The sequence below is a fragment of the Schistocerca nitens genome, chromosome 10 (assembly GCF_023898315.1).
Source record: "Schistocerca nitens isolate TAMUIC-IGC-003100 chromosome 10, iqSchNite1.1, whole genome shotgun sequence".
Taxonomy (NCBI): Eukaryota; Metazoa; Arthropoda; class Insecta; order Orthoptera; family Acrididae; genus Schistocerca; species Schistocerca nitens.
Window position 1 is genome coordinate 215,890,212 of NC_064623.1, and position 16,385 is coordinate 215,906,596.

Sequence of the window (16,385 nt, forward strand, 5' to 3'; positions counted from 1 at the left end):
TCTGCCATGTCAGTGGCAAGACTTCACATTGTGTATAACCTACCACAAAGTGTATCTTCTGCCTCTCATTCCAGAAGGCTCTTATGAACACAACCAGGTTTGTTCACTTACCTTCAGAAGAAAAAAAAATATGAAACTGCCTGTGCCGTAATAAGCCTTCATCCGCAAGCAGAATAGAAAGGCGTGCACCACTGTCCATTGCTGGCATGACATTGTTTTGATGTATTGAATAGTATTCTGAATACCTCTGCGCAACAAAGACAGAAGTTGGCAGCATCTCCTGCATGTGATAGTTGCGATCTATTTCAACTGACAGGTTGGGATTCAAGTATGGATAAATGTTTGGAGTATCTGTCCTGTCTGTTGACACCTGATAGCTCGGGGTTGAATGTTCCCTTTCATTTTCAATGTTACTAACAATGTTAGTCTGTGACTTTTCCTCCACTGCTTTCAACTACTGATCTATTTCAGTTCTTATTTCTGCCTTCTGTACCTTCATTGCTTCCTCGATCATATCTACATAACCCTTGTGTTTGCAAACTACCTTCTGTGCCAGTGCACCCTCTTGGTCTAGGATACCAGTCTCAGCTCTATCCTTTACTTCCTTAATGTTTTTATATATCCTTTCGTGCTCCTTTCTCATGAAGTGAGTGTTCAGACTAGTACTACTTAGTTGCAATGACAGGTCTTGGACCTGTTCAGGTAGACCTTTTGAATGTTGTTTGCAACTCATCAGTGGTACCTGCAAGTGTATTTATATTCTGGCACAATTGTAACTAATCGTGTTGCATTTTTTTCTGAGCATCAGATACCTCCTTCACCTTTTCTATGAACTGTCCTTGTGTCTTGCTTACTGATGACACTTTTTGGCTTAAATTATCTATATCTTGTGACAAATCACTGAGAAGTTGTGTTTTTAGGTCTTTCCCCATTCTTACAAGTTTATCTGATAAGCCATTTGAAAAATCAGCTTGCATATATTTTGTCAAGTCATTGAACTGTTGTGTTATGTCGGTTTTGAAAGCATCAATAGTTTGCTTTTGCTGTTCAAGTAATTTCCTTCGTGTATCGTCTGTTGTTTTTGAGAACTGATTAAATTTTTAATTTTGTTGTTTTGAAAAACCATTAATTTTTTCATCAATTCTTGGTTTGAGGGTTTGTTTTTGCTCTCCTTAAACTCATTATTAAAAATCATTGGAGCTTTGTTTAAATAACTGTTGTAACATTTGCATTGTGATAGGGGTTCCCGGTGTGTGCAATGCACGCTGTCCAGTCACGTTTGCATTAGGTGTAAGTGTAGCAGGCAAAGAATTATTTAAGTCTATGCTGTCATGCATTACATTTTCACCAGGACAAAAAATATTCGCTGAAGAAAACTGTGACCTTGTCTCATTTACTGTCATCATTGTATCAGTTTAAATGATAATGCTACTATCATCTGCATCCACGTTGAATTGAAAAATGTAATTAGTCATCATCACAACATTATTGGTTTCAATTTCATATGTTTGCCATTTCCATTTCAGCGACATCTTGTGCCTGGCTATCCGGCAATGGATTGGCAACAGTGTGCCTATTGTGTGTACTAATTTTTTGATACTTTTACAAAATTACAAAATATGTGAATACTTTTCAAAATGAAGTAGTCTGTTTGTAATAGGATACCACTACGAAACATAATCTGTGGTGCCTCGCTAACATGTATCAAAATACTTTGTTGGCGTAACTCAATTAAATGCACCCATTTCTCTCCGTAAAATTGGTTTTCTGTTCAAATGTCTACATATTTTATGAGAACGCTTCAGTTTGGGAATTGGATTCGGAAACTTGCTATGATCACTATTGGCAGAGGTGCAACTAAGCGCAGTCATGTACGCAATGGATTGTGAATTTTCCTGCCTCTTCGTTGGCTTTCTCATTGCTTCCAGAATTAATAGTCTAATTGATTACACTCAATCTTTTGCACGTTTGTAATTTCTATCCTCATTGTGATAACATAGTATCCCATTCATGAAACAGAGAAAGACAACAATTAGTATAATATAAAATTTACAAAATTATATAATTATTTTGAATTATTACAAACGTGCCAACACACACTCGATGACAACATCGTACTGTAGTACGCCGGGTATAGTAGATATAGTGTTTGACAAAACTCTACCATCTGGTGAGCAAGATGTAAGAGACAGGCGAAATACCCACAGACTTCAAGAAGAATATAATAATTCCAATCCCAAAGAAAGCAGGCGTTGACAGATGTGAAAATTACCGAACTAGCAGTTTAATAACTCACAGCTGCAAAATACTAACACGAATTCTTTACAGACGAATGGAAAAACTGGTAGAAGCGGACCTCGGGGAAGATCAGTTTGGATTCCGTAGAAATGTTGGAACACGTGAGGCAATACTAACCTTACGACTTATCTTAGAAGAAAGATTAAGAAAAGGCAAACCTACGTTTCTAGCATTTGTAGACTTAGAGAAAGCTTTTGACAACGTTAACTGGAATACCCTCTTTCAAATTCTGAAGGTGGCAGGGGTAAAATACAGGGAGCGAAAGGCTATTTACAATTTGTACAGAAAGCAGATGGCAGTTATAAGAGTCAAGGGGCATGAAAGGGAAGCAGTGGTTGGGAAAGGAGTGAGACAGGGTTGTAGCCTCTCCCCGATGTTATTCAATCTGTATATTGAGCAAGCAGTAAAGGAAACAAAAGAAAAATTCGGAGTAGGTATTAAAATTCATGGAGAAGAAGTAAAAACTTTGAGGTTCGCCGATGACATTGTAATTCTGCCAGAGACAGCAAAGGACTTGGAAGAGCAGTTGAACAGAATGGACAGTGTCTTGAAAGGAGGATATAAGATGAACATCAACGAAAGCGAAACGAGGATAATGGAATGTAGTCAAATTAAATTGGGTGATGCTGAGGGGATTAGATTAGGAAATGAGACACTTAAAGTAGTAAAGGAGTTTTGCTATTTGGGGAGTAAAATAACTGATGATGGTTGAAGTAGAGACGATATAAAATGTAGACTGGCAATGGCAAGGAAATCGTTTCTGAAGAAGAGAAATTTGTTAACATCTAGTATAGATTTAAGTGTCAGGAAGTCGTTTCTGAAAGTATTTGTATGGAGTGTAGCCATGTATGGAAGTGAAACATGGACGATAACCAGTTTGGACAAGAAGAGAATAGAAGCTTTCGAAATGTGGTGCTACAGAAGAATGCTGAAGATAAGGTGGGTAGATCACGTAACTAATGAGGAGGTATTGAATAGGATTGGGGAGAAGAGAAGTTTGTGGCACAACTTGATTAGAAGAAGGGATCAGTTGGTAGGACATGTCCTGAGGCATCAAGGGATCACAAATTTAGCATTGGAGGGCAGTGTGGAGGGTAAAAATCGTAGAGGGAGACCAAGAGATGAATACACTAAGCAGATTCAGGAGGATGTAGGTTGCAGTAGGTACTGGGAGATGAAGCAGCTTGCACAGGATAGAGTAGCATGGAGAGCTGCATCAAACCAGTGTCAGGACTGAAGACCACAACAACAACAACAGTGTTTTTTTATTTATTTATTTATTTTTTTCTTTTTTTTTTTTTGGGGGGGGGGGATGAGACAATGTTGATTGTCCAGATGTGAAGTAATTATGCTGATGCATGTTCAGCTGCATCAGGAACTGTATGCACAGAAATGCACACAGGTGTAGATGCATGGTGTTATGAGGTTGTGGTACTTCTAAAAAATTTGATAAGTGTTAATCTCGTTTAGTTTTGGCATGTTACTTAGTGTATTACCTTTTCTCCCCAGTGATACACAACAACGCTGGCCTGGCCACAGCGGCTATTCTATCTTTGTGTTGTCTTCACCTCTGAAGAGCTTCAGTTAAAAATGCAAGTGCGTATTGCATCAGGAGAAGGAAATCAATACTGACACAGCATAATCACATACGTCTTTGTTGCACCAGCTAAAAGACCAACAGACATTGTGATTGGTGAAAAAAGACAAATTAGGTGCATAAAAAAATTGACAGAGTAACCTTCATTTTTCAGTTATCTTAGATATAATCATATCGCCCTATGATACCTTTGCCATATGGAGATGGCATGAATATTAATTTATATGTGTAGGCCATTTAAAAAAGCTACACAAATGGAACAAGGTCCATCTTTGCTTGTTTTTGAGTCTTTTGAAAAACGTAATAAGACACACTTCAACTTACAAATTTTAGGTTGTGGTCCCATCTTATAATGTGGTTACTGAGCTTGTATCGCGTTATGGATGTCACTTCATTGGTCTCAGTCCTGGCTCTCACCACTTTCGTCGGTCAAGGAAAGTTGGGAAGGTCCAGACTGGACTGGCATTTCAGCTCCATCAAACTGCCACAGATATAAGTATTATTTTCATTTCTATATTAACTGGTACAGTAGATTTTTGTGACCAGAATATTAAACTGGTACAGTAGATTTTTGTCCCCAGGTCAGGAGAATGCAGCTTTTTTTGTCATTGAATCTGCAGGCAACTGTTAACATAATTCCAAATGCTGAACTGTCAGCTTTCATATGGATCATCATAAATGAAACATGTATATGCTTACTGTTCAGTCTTGTCACACTGTCTTATTTTATTTTGAAGTCTTTTTTCCATCTCCATATTGGTGTCCCAGTGTGTATGTCCCTCGGAGCAACCGAGAAGTCTGGGAAAAACCCAGAAATCTTTTCATCGGGGAGAAATTCGGAAAAAGTGGGAATTTTTTAAGCATTCTGGGATTTTTTCATTGTTTTAGGTTTTCAGTTAAATTATTGTAATTTTGACTGATAAGAACTGATACCCAAACAAAGAATTTTACTTTAGCCAGCTACTGCAGAATAATACTGCACCAATAAAACATAAACATGAGAATAACAGGGAAATATAACCTGCACAATTTACGAAAACAAAGCACAGTGCACACACAAGCATCTACTGACAGCAAAATGTGTCAAAAACTATGCAATACTTTGTAACAACAAACTGCTCTCGATGCATCTTTCTTGTGGGTCTCATTTTGATGAGCATAATGTCACACCTGTTAACATTTCTAACAGACTGTGGGAAAGTGCTGCGAATGGTGATTTGAGAAGTGGTACTTTCAAAGCAAATTTCCTTTTACACAAGATGACTTATATTACATGCGAGACTTTCTTAAATCACAGAGCGTTAGATTCTAACTCAAAACTTAATGCTCGACAACCATGCAACAATTTCAAGCCAAAAAGACCAACCATTTTGCCATTACTTAAAATTTTACTGGCACATTTTTGTTGATATATCTTAAAGGGCAACCCGTGTTTAAAAAGACCAAGTTAAGATTAGTGTGAATGCTTATTTTAGATCTTTTGTAGATTACAAATTATGCAAATTAAAAAAAATTATATGCGAGAATTTAGATTTTATTGTAGCTATATGTATGTATATTAATTTAAACCATTAAATTTTCTTATTTGTGTGTTCACATCACTTAACAGTAATGTTGCTATTGGCTAACAACATCACATGTCCCATGCTCTGAATATCTGCTGTCATTGGCTGGCATGAGCTATAATTGTTTACAAAGGCACATCACAGTCTAGACTTCAGTGCTGTGGTGGAATTCGTGTTTGTCCTTTTGTAATACGAAAATATGCACCGTAAATGTTGCTGCGCATCAAAGGTCTTTACAGAACATCGTTTTTTTTTGCTGTGTTTCGTTTCCTAAAGTGCTGTGAAGTTCAATGCTGGCATATAAAACCTTTGCTATTCAAAGGATTAATAAGTTTTACATATTATCACTTAACTCAGAAGAACTGTACTTTCACCCAGGTAAAAGTGTGTTTTCGGATGAGAAAAAGTGTGTTTTTATCTGAGAAAAATTTGCCCCCTCCTGTCTGTGTGCAACCAGTGGCAGTATACATTGTCTTGCAAGAAGGAAGTGCAGTTGTTGTAATTTAATTTATTGAAGTTGTCATTTCTCTCTTCTTCTTTGGGGAAAATCCAGTAATTACTTGATAGTGTTATTATTTATTGTTATTGTACAGATCACATGTACAAATGTGTAATACAATGGTAATAACAGTGTAAAATTATATACCTCTAACATGTGCCCATTTTTGTTAATCAGAGGTAAGTCAGCCCAAAGTTTTCTTCCCACTCTCTCTTCCACATTTCACTCATTTCATCTCTGCAGTAACACACATTGTTGTGAGGCCCTAATTGTGCTCATTGTAAACCTGTATCAGAGTAATAGTGATTAACAGTTAATTGTTTGTAGGTCTGGTAACATTGCTACAGACAGTGATGTCATCCAGTTAGTAACGTAACTGTTGCGATTTGTTTTTATTGTGTGCTTTGTTCTCTGTGAAGCATGTTCATTTTACGCAACATAATATCAGAAGTTAGCTTTGCAGATGATTGGGCTACTAATATCCTGCAAGGTGAACTCATTGTTAATTAAATAAAGGCAGACATATTTGTTTTTGCCTTGTAGGTTTGACATTTGAAGGTAGATGAAAAACTTCACTATTACTGAGCTCTATGTGCGTGCCTTTTCAGTGTACTTGTCTGCAGCTTAATGTGTCTTCTTTATGGTAAGTAATAATCTGTCTTTTCCTACTTTGTTGATATTCCTGCCTGGAGTGTCCATTGTTAAAATAAAATGAATGTAGGTTGCGAAATTATTTAACATCAATAATGCGTTTAATCCTTTTGAGGGATCACCAGTTTGCCTAAAATAAGCTGGATATGCATCCCATTCATCATAAAGCCACATAAAATGGATTGTTGCATGTGACTTTGTGATGGATGGGTTACCTATGCAGCTGCCTTTGCAGAATATGATGATGCCCCAAAAAGGTGCAATGCATTATTGATATTAAATAATTTTGCAACCAAGACTGCTTTTATTCTGAAAGCACAACATTGTTATTACCTTTATTAATATATTATTACTTGTTTCAGGAGGGTAGAGTGTATTTCATCAGTAGAGGTAAGCTGAATCCAACAAACAAGAAATTTACCAGCGTCAATCATCGTTACCAAATGACGTTTACACGTTGGACGACAGTTAGACCATGTAAGAAAGATGACACGAGCATCCCTCACATTGCTTTCAACTTTGTATCTCTGAACAAACTTGCTGACACTGCTCTTTCAGCAGTCATTGGTAAGTAGTTTTATGTTGAAGGCATTGTTTTCATGAAAGAGTTTGTGCACAATGTTTGCTCTTGATCAGAAAACGTCTCATGTCAAGCACTGAAGTTTGTATTAAAACCAGGATACAAAACCTAAAACGTATAAAGCCCTGAATGAAAAGCATAAGATGGATATAAAATATTTTGGGCTGGTGATGCTCCGAAGCTTGTGTACAGTTCAGAAACATCTCATTTCAAGAAGTGTTTAAAAACTTCATTGCATGACTGGTTAAGGAGAATTAGACACACAACAGCAGCAAATTAATTACAGAACTTTAAACTTCTTGAACAATTGTCCAACTCGAGCAAATATTGGCATGGGGCTTACCAAACTGTATCTGTCTGGTATGGATTTTTTCATATATAAATGATCCAGCAATATTTATACAGGTCATTGACTAAAAACTTCACACAATGTGATGTATACGTATGTGTTTTTCTATAATGTACTGCAACACTTTATGAAAAAACACATTAACATAAGGAGGGATGGAACTATATTACCTTGTGAATAATATGTTTGATACACACGTACATGATACTTACAGAAATGTAGGTAGAAGGAAGGTAACAATTCACTGTATGGTTGAGGCATTCAAATTAATCCTTTTTCAGAGGTCAAAGAGCAAGTGAACATGCCATCATTGCCCCAGCCAGCGACAATGTACCAGCTAGAGACGGGCAAACTCGTTCATCCTTGGGAACTATTTCACTGGTGATAGCTCCTTTTTGGGAACCGTCCATTTTTACTTGTTCACAGTTCGTTTGTGCACAGTGTATGGTTCCTACGAAAAATTGAAAATTATTAGCATGGGTGATTGAAGGATGAAAGGCGCCAAGAGGGGTCACTTGCCTCCCCCCCCCCCCCCCCCCCCCGGAGTACAGAGTTTTTATTCATTACAGAATGATCACACAGTTGTAGAAGTAATATTTGTGATTTTGCGAAACCTCTCGTTTAGCCAACTGTAGCATTACGGGGCTGATCGCAGTGAAACAGTATAAGGTGGAAAATGAAAACCGGTCCTGAGTACAGACTACTCACCTGTTACACACTATTTGTTGGCCACTATGAGCAGACTGGATAAACATGTAATAATTAGGCGATAAAGAAATAACAAATAAGCTAATGCAAACAACTATTTCGAAACGATGGATGACGATTGGTGAACGACAATGAGCAGTCTAGTACTCGGGGCCAATTTTTCCTGTGTCGCACTGTGCCACTTGAGTAATATTGTAAAAGATGTTCTCTTTACAAAATGTAACACCAAACACTCGTTTATGGAGTATGGGCTTCATGCAGTTGTAAGTCAGTCTGCCTTCCATAGCAATGAACATGCTGTTTTACCGTGGATCAAAAAAAGTGGCCATTCATGTGTGCCATGCCGACTTCCTTTGCATGTGTAATAACAAAAAAAATCTTGCCTCTCCATAAGTATATCTTCTGCTGTTTATCAAAGTAGTGAAGTAAGCTGATATGCGCTTTTGTTACCTGAAAAGATGTATGTATTACATACCATGAAATTTTTATGTGATTTTCATAATTATAAAATAGATTTTAATTGCCGGACGTGGACACTGAATAGAATACGAAAAGAACCAGAAGCCCAGAGTTCAAAAAATGTTTGAAAGAGATCTAGAATCGGCATGCGCAGCAAACGAAACAAACAACTTGATACCAACTAGGAGCAGTAGGCAGTGGAACTGTGAGTGGCCACAAGTAGAAGGACGAGTGCAGCCGAGGGAGACTGAGACTGAGACTGAGACAGACGTGAACGGGACCGAGGCTGGAGGGAGACCAGCCGACGTGCCATTGTGGGAATGAGACTGACCGTTTCCTGTTCCCGGGAACTGTAAGTGGGAAGCCGTGACTGAAGTGAACAATGAAAGACCGTTTCTTAGAATTAGATCCTCACTCCTACCATTCATCTTTGTGAACCGTTCCTTTGGACCCATTAGTTCATGAACGACGTATCTCAAGTACCGGCCTTGGATTTTGGCTGGGGATGAGTGGTTCTATGGAGTGAAATTGGTGGAGAGGAAGGTGCAGATGGGGAGTAGGAGAGAGGATTAGAAGAAAGGTTTGCTGATGGTTGAGAGCTAGAAACAGTAATTGTGTGGGACACAAATGTGGTGCTGGAGAGATCATCGTGGCACAGACAGGAACAGCTGCAAGTCGAGCAGACTGGTGTGGGGGATGGACTGGGAGAGGGTATACAACATAAAAAGATGGTGACTCCGGACAAGAGGTTGAGTGTAGAACCGCGTGGGTACGTAGTGGAGGTGGTTGTGGAACAGGGGCTACCAGAGATTGAGGCCAGGAGGATTGCATGATCGAAGGAGTGTTGTAAGGACAGCTCCTGCCTGTGTAGTGCAAGAAGGCCAGTATTAAGTAATTCAGAAAAGCTGCTGTCGGTGGGCAGGGATTCCGATGCTCCAGATTGTGAAGCAGCTGTTGAAGTAGAGAATGTTGTGCTCAGCAAACCTCTCCACTGAGAGGTCAGCTTTGCTCTTGGCCACAGTTTGATTGTGATCAGCTGGTTAGCAGTCAGGCCCATATTAAAGGCTGTGAAGAAGTTACTGCAGAATTAGTATATGATAGGGCTTTGCCTGTGATAAGGTAGGATCTACATGTGGCATGTGAGGGAGGGGGGAGTCTGGAATATATTGTGCTTCACAGGTGCTCAAAACAGGTCTCTCACAGGGTACAGCCAGTGTGAGGAAGGGATGAGAGTAGGTTTGTCACGAGGTGGACTGCATTTCGTAGATTGGGTGCGCAGCGGAATACGGCTGTGGAGGTGGCAACACCTTTTTATGCAGTTCAGAGAAACTTCTCCATCGTAAGCCACCTACGTTGTAACAACGTCTTCCCTTTTTCGCCCCGTCTCCAGTCGCCCACTCTCTATGGTATAGCCCCACACTGCAGTTGAGCTACAGTTCCAGGCAATGTACCTGGACTTGAAAGTTTTGTTGATAGAGACATTATTGCCTACCGTACCTATCATATGGCAGAACTTGCAAATAAAGACTTTGGTAAATCTGCCTATATGTCACCTTCTGCATTGTCTTTGTATACTCGTAGTAAACGTAAAATATCAGTAAATCAGTCTGTGTTTATTTGGATTAAAGGCAAAGGAGTATGTGAGTATGTAAAGTTTGTTGGTGATTGTACGTTGTATTTTCATAAATAAATTGATTTTCTTTCAAACTCATGTCTATCTTTATTTACTGACCGCTGAGGATCAGACTTTTACTTGTAGAATCAGGCTTTGGTTAGATACAGTTGTTTGACACAAATCTCGTTCAATCAGCTTCTACACACCTTTCCCAACACTGCTGCCTCTGTGGGGAAGCATCGCCGGAAAGCCTCATTTGCCGTGGTACGCAGCTACTCTGTCAAATTGTGTGCACTGTCTTCCCTGTTCTGAAAACTGATTGCTTTCAGAATCTTTTTCAGTTTGTGGAAAAGCCAGAGGTCACTCGGTGCCATGTCAGAATAATGTTGTTGTGGTCTTCAGTCCTGAGACTGGTTTGATGCAGCTCTCCATGCTACTCTATCCTGTGCAAGCTTTTTCATCTCCCAGTACGTACCGCAACCTACATCCTTCTGAATCTGCTTAGTGTATTCATCTCTTGGTCTCCCTCTATGAGTTTTACCCTCCATGCTGCCCTCCAATGCTAAATTTATGATCCCTTGATGTCTCAGACCATGTCCTACCAACCAGTCCCTTCTTCTTGTCAAGTTGTGCCACAAACTCCTCTTCTCCCCAATTCTATTCAATACCTCCTCATTAGTTATGTGATCTACCCATCTAATCTTCAGCATTCTTCTGTAGCATCACATTTCGAAAGCTGCTATTCTCTTCTTGTCCAAACTATTTATCATCCATGTTTCACTTCCATACATGGCTACACTCCATACAAATACTTTCAGAAACGACTTCCTGGCACTTAAATCTATACTCGATGTTAACAAATTTCTCTTCTTCAGAAACGCTTTCCTTGCCATTGCCAGTCTACATTTTATATCCTCTCTACTTCGACCATCATCAGTTATTTTGCTCCCCAAATAGCAAAACTCCTTTACTACTTTAAGTGTCTCATTTCCTAATCTAATTCCCTCAACATCACCCGACTTCATTCGACTACATTCCATTATCCTCATTTTGCTTTTGTTGATGTTCATTTTATATCCTACTTTCAAGACACTATCCATTCCATTCAACTGCTCTTCCAAGTCCTTTGCTGTCTCTGACGGAATTACAACGTCATCGGCGAACCTCAAAGTTTTTATTTCTTCTCTATGGATTTTAATACCTACTCCGAATTTTTCTTTTGTTTCCTTTACTGCTTGCTCAATATACACACTGAATAACATCGGGGAGAGGCTACAATCCTGTCTCACTCCCTTTCCAACCACTGCTCCCCTTTCATGCCCCTCGACTCTTATAACTGCCATCTGGTTTCTGTACAAATTGTAAATAGCCTTTCGCTCCCTGTATTTTACCCCTGCCACCTTCAGAAGTTGAAAGAGAGTATTCCAGTTAACATTGTCAAAAGCTTTCTCTAAGTCTACAAATGCTAGAAACGTAGGTTTGCCTTTTCTTAATCTTTCTTCTAAGATAAGTCGTAAGGTTAGTATTGCCTCACGTGTTCCAACATTTATACGGAATCCACACTGATCTTCCCCGAGGTCCGCTTCTACCAGTTTTTCCATTCGTCTGTAAAGAATTCGCGTCAGTATTTTGCAGCCGTGACTTATTAAACTGATAGTTTGGTAATTTTCACATCTGTCAACGCCGCTGTCTTGGGAATTGGAATTATTATATTCTTTTTGAAGTCTGAGGGTATTTCACCTGTCTCAAACATCTTGCTCACCAGATGGTAGAGTTTTGTCAGGACTGGCTCTCCCAAGGCCGTCAGTAGTTCTAACGGAATGTTGTCTTCTCCCGGGGCCTTGTTTTGACTCAGGTCTTTCAGTGCTCAGTCAAACTCTTCACGCAGTATCATATCTCCTATTTCATCTTTATTTACATCCACTTCCATTTCCATAATATTGTCCTCAAGTACATCGCCCTTGTATAAACCCTCTATATACGCCTTCCACCTTTCTGCCTTCCCTTCTTTGCTTAGAACTGCGTTGCCATTTGAGCTCTTGATATTCATACAAGTGGTTCTCTTCTCTCCAAAGGTCTCTTTAACTTTCCTGTAGGCTGTATCTATCTTACCCCTAGTGAGATAAGCCTCTACATCCTTACATCTGTCCTCCAGCCATCCCTGCTTAGCCATTTTGCACTTCCTGTCGATCTCATTTTTGAGGCGTTTGTATTCCGTTTTGCCTGCTTCATTTACTGCATTTTTATATTTTTTCCTTTCATCAATTAAATTCAATATTTCTTCTGTTACCCAAGGATTTCGACTAGCCCTCGTCTTTTTACCTAGTTGATCCTCTGCTGCCTTCACTACTTCATCCCTCAAAGCTACCCATTCTTCTTCTACTGTATTTCTTTCCCCCATTTCTGTCAATTGTTCCCTTATGCTCTTCCTGAAACTCTGTACAACCTCTGGTTCTTTCAGTTTATCCAGGTCCCATCTCCTTAAATTCCCACCTTTTTGCAGTTTCTTAATCTACAGGTCATAACCAATAGATTGTGGTCAGAGTCCACATCTGCCCCTGGAAATGTCGTACAATTTAAAACGAGGTTCCTAAATCTCTGTCTTACCATTATATAATCTATCTGATACCTTTTAGTATCTCCAGGGTTCTTCCATGTGTACAACCTTCTATCATGATTCTTAAACCAAGTGGTTGTGCTCTGTGCAATATTCTACCAGGCGGCTTCCTCTTTCATTTCTTAGCCCCAATCCATATTCACCTACTACGTTTCTTTCTCTCCCTTTTCCTACACTCGAATTCGTCACCCATGACTATTAAATTTTCGTCTCCCTTCACTATCTGAATAATTTCTTTTATTTCCTCATACATTTCTCCAATTTCTTCGTCATCTGCAGAGCTAGTTGGCATATAAACTTGTACTACTGTAGTAGGCGTGGGCTTCGTGTCTATCTTGGCCACAATAATGCGTTCACTATGCTCTTTGTAGTAGCTTACCCGCATTCCAATTTTTTTATTCATTATTAAACCTACTCCTGCATTACCCCTATTTGACTTTGTATTTATAACCCTGTATTCACCTGACCAAAAGTCTTGTTCCTCCTGCCTCCGAACTTCACTAATTCCCACTATATCTAACTTTAACCTATCCATTTCCCTTTTTAAATTTTCTAACCTACCTGCCCGATTAAGGGATCTGACATTCCACGCTCTGATCCGTAGAACGCCAGTTTTCTTTCTCCTGATAACGACGTCCTCTTGAGTAGTCCCCGCCTGGAGATCCGAGTGGGGGTCTATTTTACCTCCGGAATATTTTACCCAAGAGGACGCCATCATCATTTAATCGTACAGTAAAGCTGCATGCCCTCGGGAAAATTACGGCTGTAGTTCCCCCTTGCTTTCAACCGTTTGCAGTACCAGCACAGCAAGGCTGTTTTGGTTAGTGTTACGAGGCCAGATCAGTCAATCATCCAGACTGTTGCCCCTGCAGCTACTGAGAAGGCTGCTGCCCCTCTTCAGGAACCACACGTTTGTCTGGCCTCTCAACAGATACCCCTCCGTTGTGGTTGCACCTACGGTACGACTATCTGTATCGCTGAGGCACGCAAGCCTCCCCACCGACGGCAAGGTCCATAGTTCATTGGGGGGGGGGGGGGGTGTCAGGATAATAAGGAGTCTAAAAAACCATATTCGTGTTATGTTTGGCCAAAAATGTGTGAATTCTTCGAGAATGTTCAGTGGGTGCCTTATTGTGGTAAATCGTCAACTGCTCGCTGCCGACAAGTCCGGCTATTTGCATCTCACTGCTTTTTGAAGGTGTTGTGGAACCTGTAGATAGTACTCCTTATTGACATTACAGGGTAGTGATAGATCGCACCATAGGAGTTAAGGAAAGGAGGACAATACGCCTGTCACTTTGCTGTAGACGTGTCTCACATTTCTGGGCCTCTGGGGTGAAGAGTGCTTCCATTGCAATGACTGGATGGAGTCCTACACATAAACCTAGGACTCACCACTAGTGAGCACTGTGTTGAGAAAGTTGGGTTACTGTTCACAGTATCCAGCAGGCTCCCTGCAATCTCAAAAGGAAGTTGCTTCTGCTCAGTTGTTAGCAGCTTTGGCACAAATTTTGCTAAGTCCAAGTGTTCTGTTAAAATGGAAAGAATGGGGTCAAAACTACTTTTAATCTCATGAGCAAGTTCTCTTTTCATGATTTGGGTATTGTGCATCACTAAGGTCCATACGTGATCAGTATCGACTTCGTGTGCAAGTGTCCAGGGTCTACATGAACGTAGTTTTTTTCCCTTCACCAATGAATGGCCATCTTTGAAGCAGTTCTACCGCTACTCCTTTTTATTCCTTTGTTGAATCTTGTGGCTTGTTTCAACTTTAGAATTGCCAAGCTTAAAACAAAATTTGGTGCAATGTTTTCATGTTATGCCTTTTTTTTTCCCCCACCCACAATACAAAATCTGACAAGTATCACTTACGTGTGTTCGCCTTTCAATGGCTGCCCAGTGACTGGTTTATTCCACAGTTGTGAAAAAAATCAGACGTGCGCACGATGTATGTAGATTTCTGCAATCTCAGCATAGGCCACAGTCATAACTTGACATGTTGTCTGCTGGTATAGGCTAGGATATTATTAGGCTTGCCGAGATGACTCGTGCGTAACTACCTGTAGTAAGAGGCGACTGATGATTGATGAATTCCCATGTTTACAACAGTTGGCTGGTGACAGCCTTATAAGGTCATAAGAGCTGAACTTGTCCTTTATAACTTTATTTTGTGTGCTACTTGATAAAAAAATTAATCTGATTATTGTACAACGAGCCATTGTTAATTTCTTTTGTTTTGTTTCTCTATATGCAGATGTCATTGGTGTAGTAAAGGATACTGGCAGTAAAAAAAGAAATGAGCAAGAGAAGAAACGTGAGGTTACCATTGTTGACCAGAGCAACGCCACGGTAAAGAAGCTTCTATAACAAGTTAATAAATGCTCGTTGTGTCATGCTTAACTGCAATACTAATTATTTTCTGTTAGTCTGTACCATTTGAGCTTTGTATGTGACTGTTTTGTTGCTGGACTTGACAGATTTTCAGCTCTTTGTTTCATTAGTATTCACTTTTGTTAAACTTTGTGAGGTGTAGTTTTGTCGTAATACAGACTACCTCAAATTTTATGTCACACATGCTGTTAAGAGCTACTTCTGTACTATGAATGTTATTTATGTACTCTCTCCCAAAAAGGTTGAATATCCTTACAGCTAAACTAGTTCTTTAAATCATTTATAAATGCATGATGGAAAAATCTGTTAAAGATAAGACACTCACATTTCGTGCCGAGCAACATTAATCACACTTTTATGATATTATGGAATAAGAAAATTTTCATTTAATTGGGCACTACTCTGCTATTGAACTTGTCCAAAAAAATTTCTTAAATAAATATGTTACAAAATCACTTTTACATTCTCAGAAGAAATTTATCTACTGTTTACAACCTTCTCTAATTCCGTCAAATTTTGTTTGTTCACTATGGTAAATTGCACACACTTTTGCATTAATATGTTTGCCTGCTCTCCAGATCTGCATCACTGTTATTGGTCACTAGACAGAATAATCTGTAGCGCTACTGCTGTCCTCCCTGTTACTGCCAACCTAATAGTATCTATTAACATTTAATTGCAAGAGAACTGTCGGCACAGTGGCTGACAGGAACACCTTTCAACAGAATTCAAACAATGGAAACCCCAGGTAGGAATATCAACGGTGTAGGGAAAGACAGATTGCTACTTAGCATTGATCTGCACTTATGAAGTCTGCTGAAACTTACTGCAAAGAAGACAAGTGAAGTTGCTGTATCCCAGTAACTTGACGTGTCTTCTTTATGGTAAGTTTCATTAGAGTTCAGAAGTGCAGATCGAGTCATTTTTTCCAATCACTACCAATCTCAGCATTCAGTACTCATGGTGTATACGATCCGGGAAAAACCCGGGAATTTTTTCATCCGGGAGGAAACCGGGAAAAAACCGGGAATTTTTTAGAATTCCAGAAATTTTTCA

The 16,385-nt window shown here is 39.5% G+C and overlaps 1 protein-coding gene across 4 annotated transcripts in view; it reads left to right on the forward strand.

Moving 5' to 3' along the window:
- Positions 1-16,385, forward strand: part of LOC126210582 (replication protein A 70 kDa DNA-binding subunit-like) — a 339,516-nt gene that overhangs the window by 65,098 nt on the left and 258,033 nt on the right. For all 4 annotated transcript variants that reach the window (XM_049939850.1, XM_049939849.1, XM_049939847.1 and 1 more), the window contains exons 7-8: positions 6,973-7,177; positions 15,193-15,287. In XM_049939850.1, the coding sequence (XP_049795807.1) occupies positions 6,973-7,177; positions 15,193-15,287 (300 nt within the window). The remainder of the gene's footprint in view (positions 1-6,972; positions 7,178-15,192; positions 15,288-16,385) is intronic.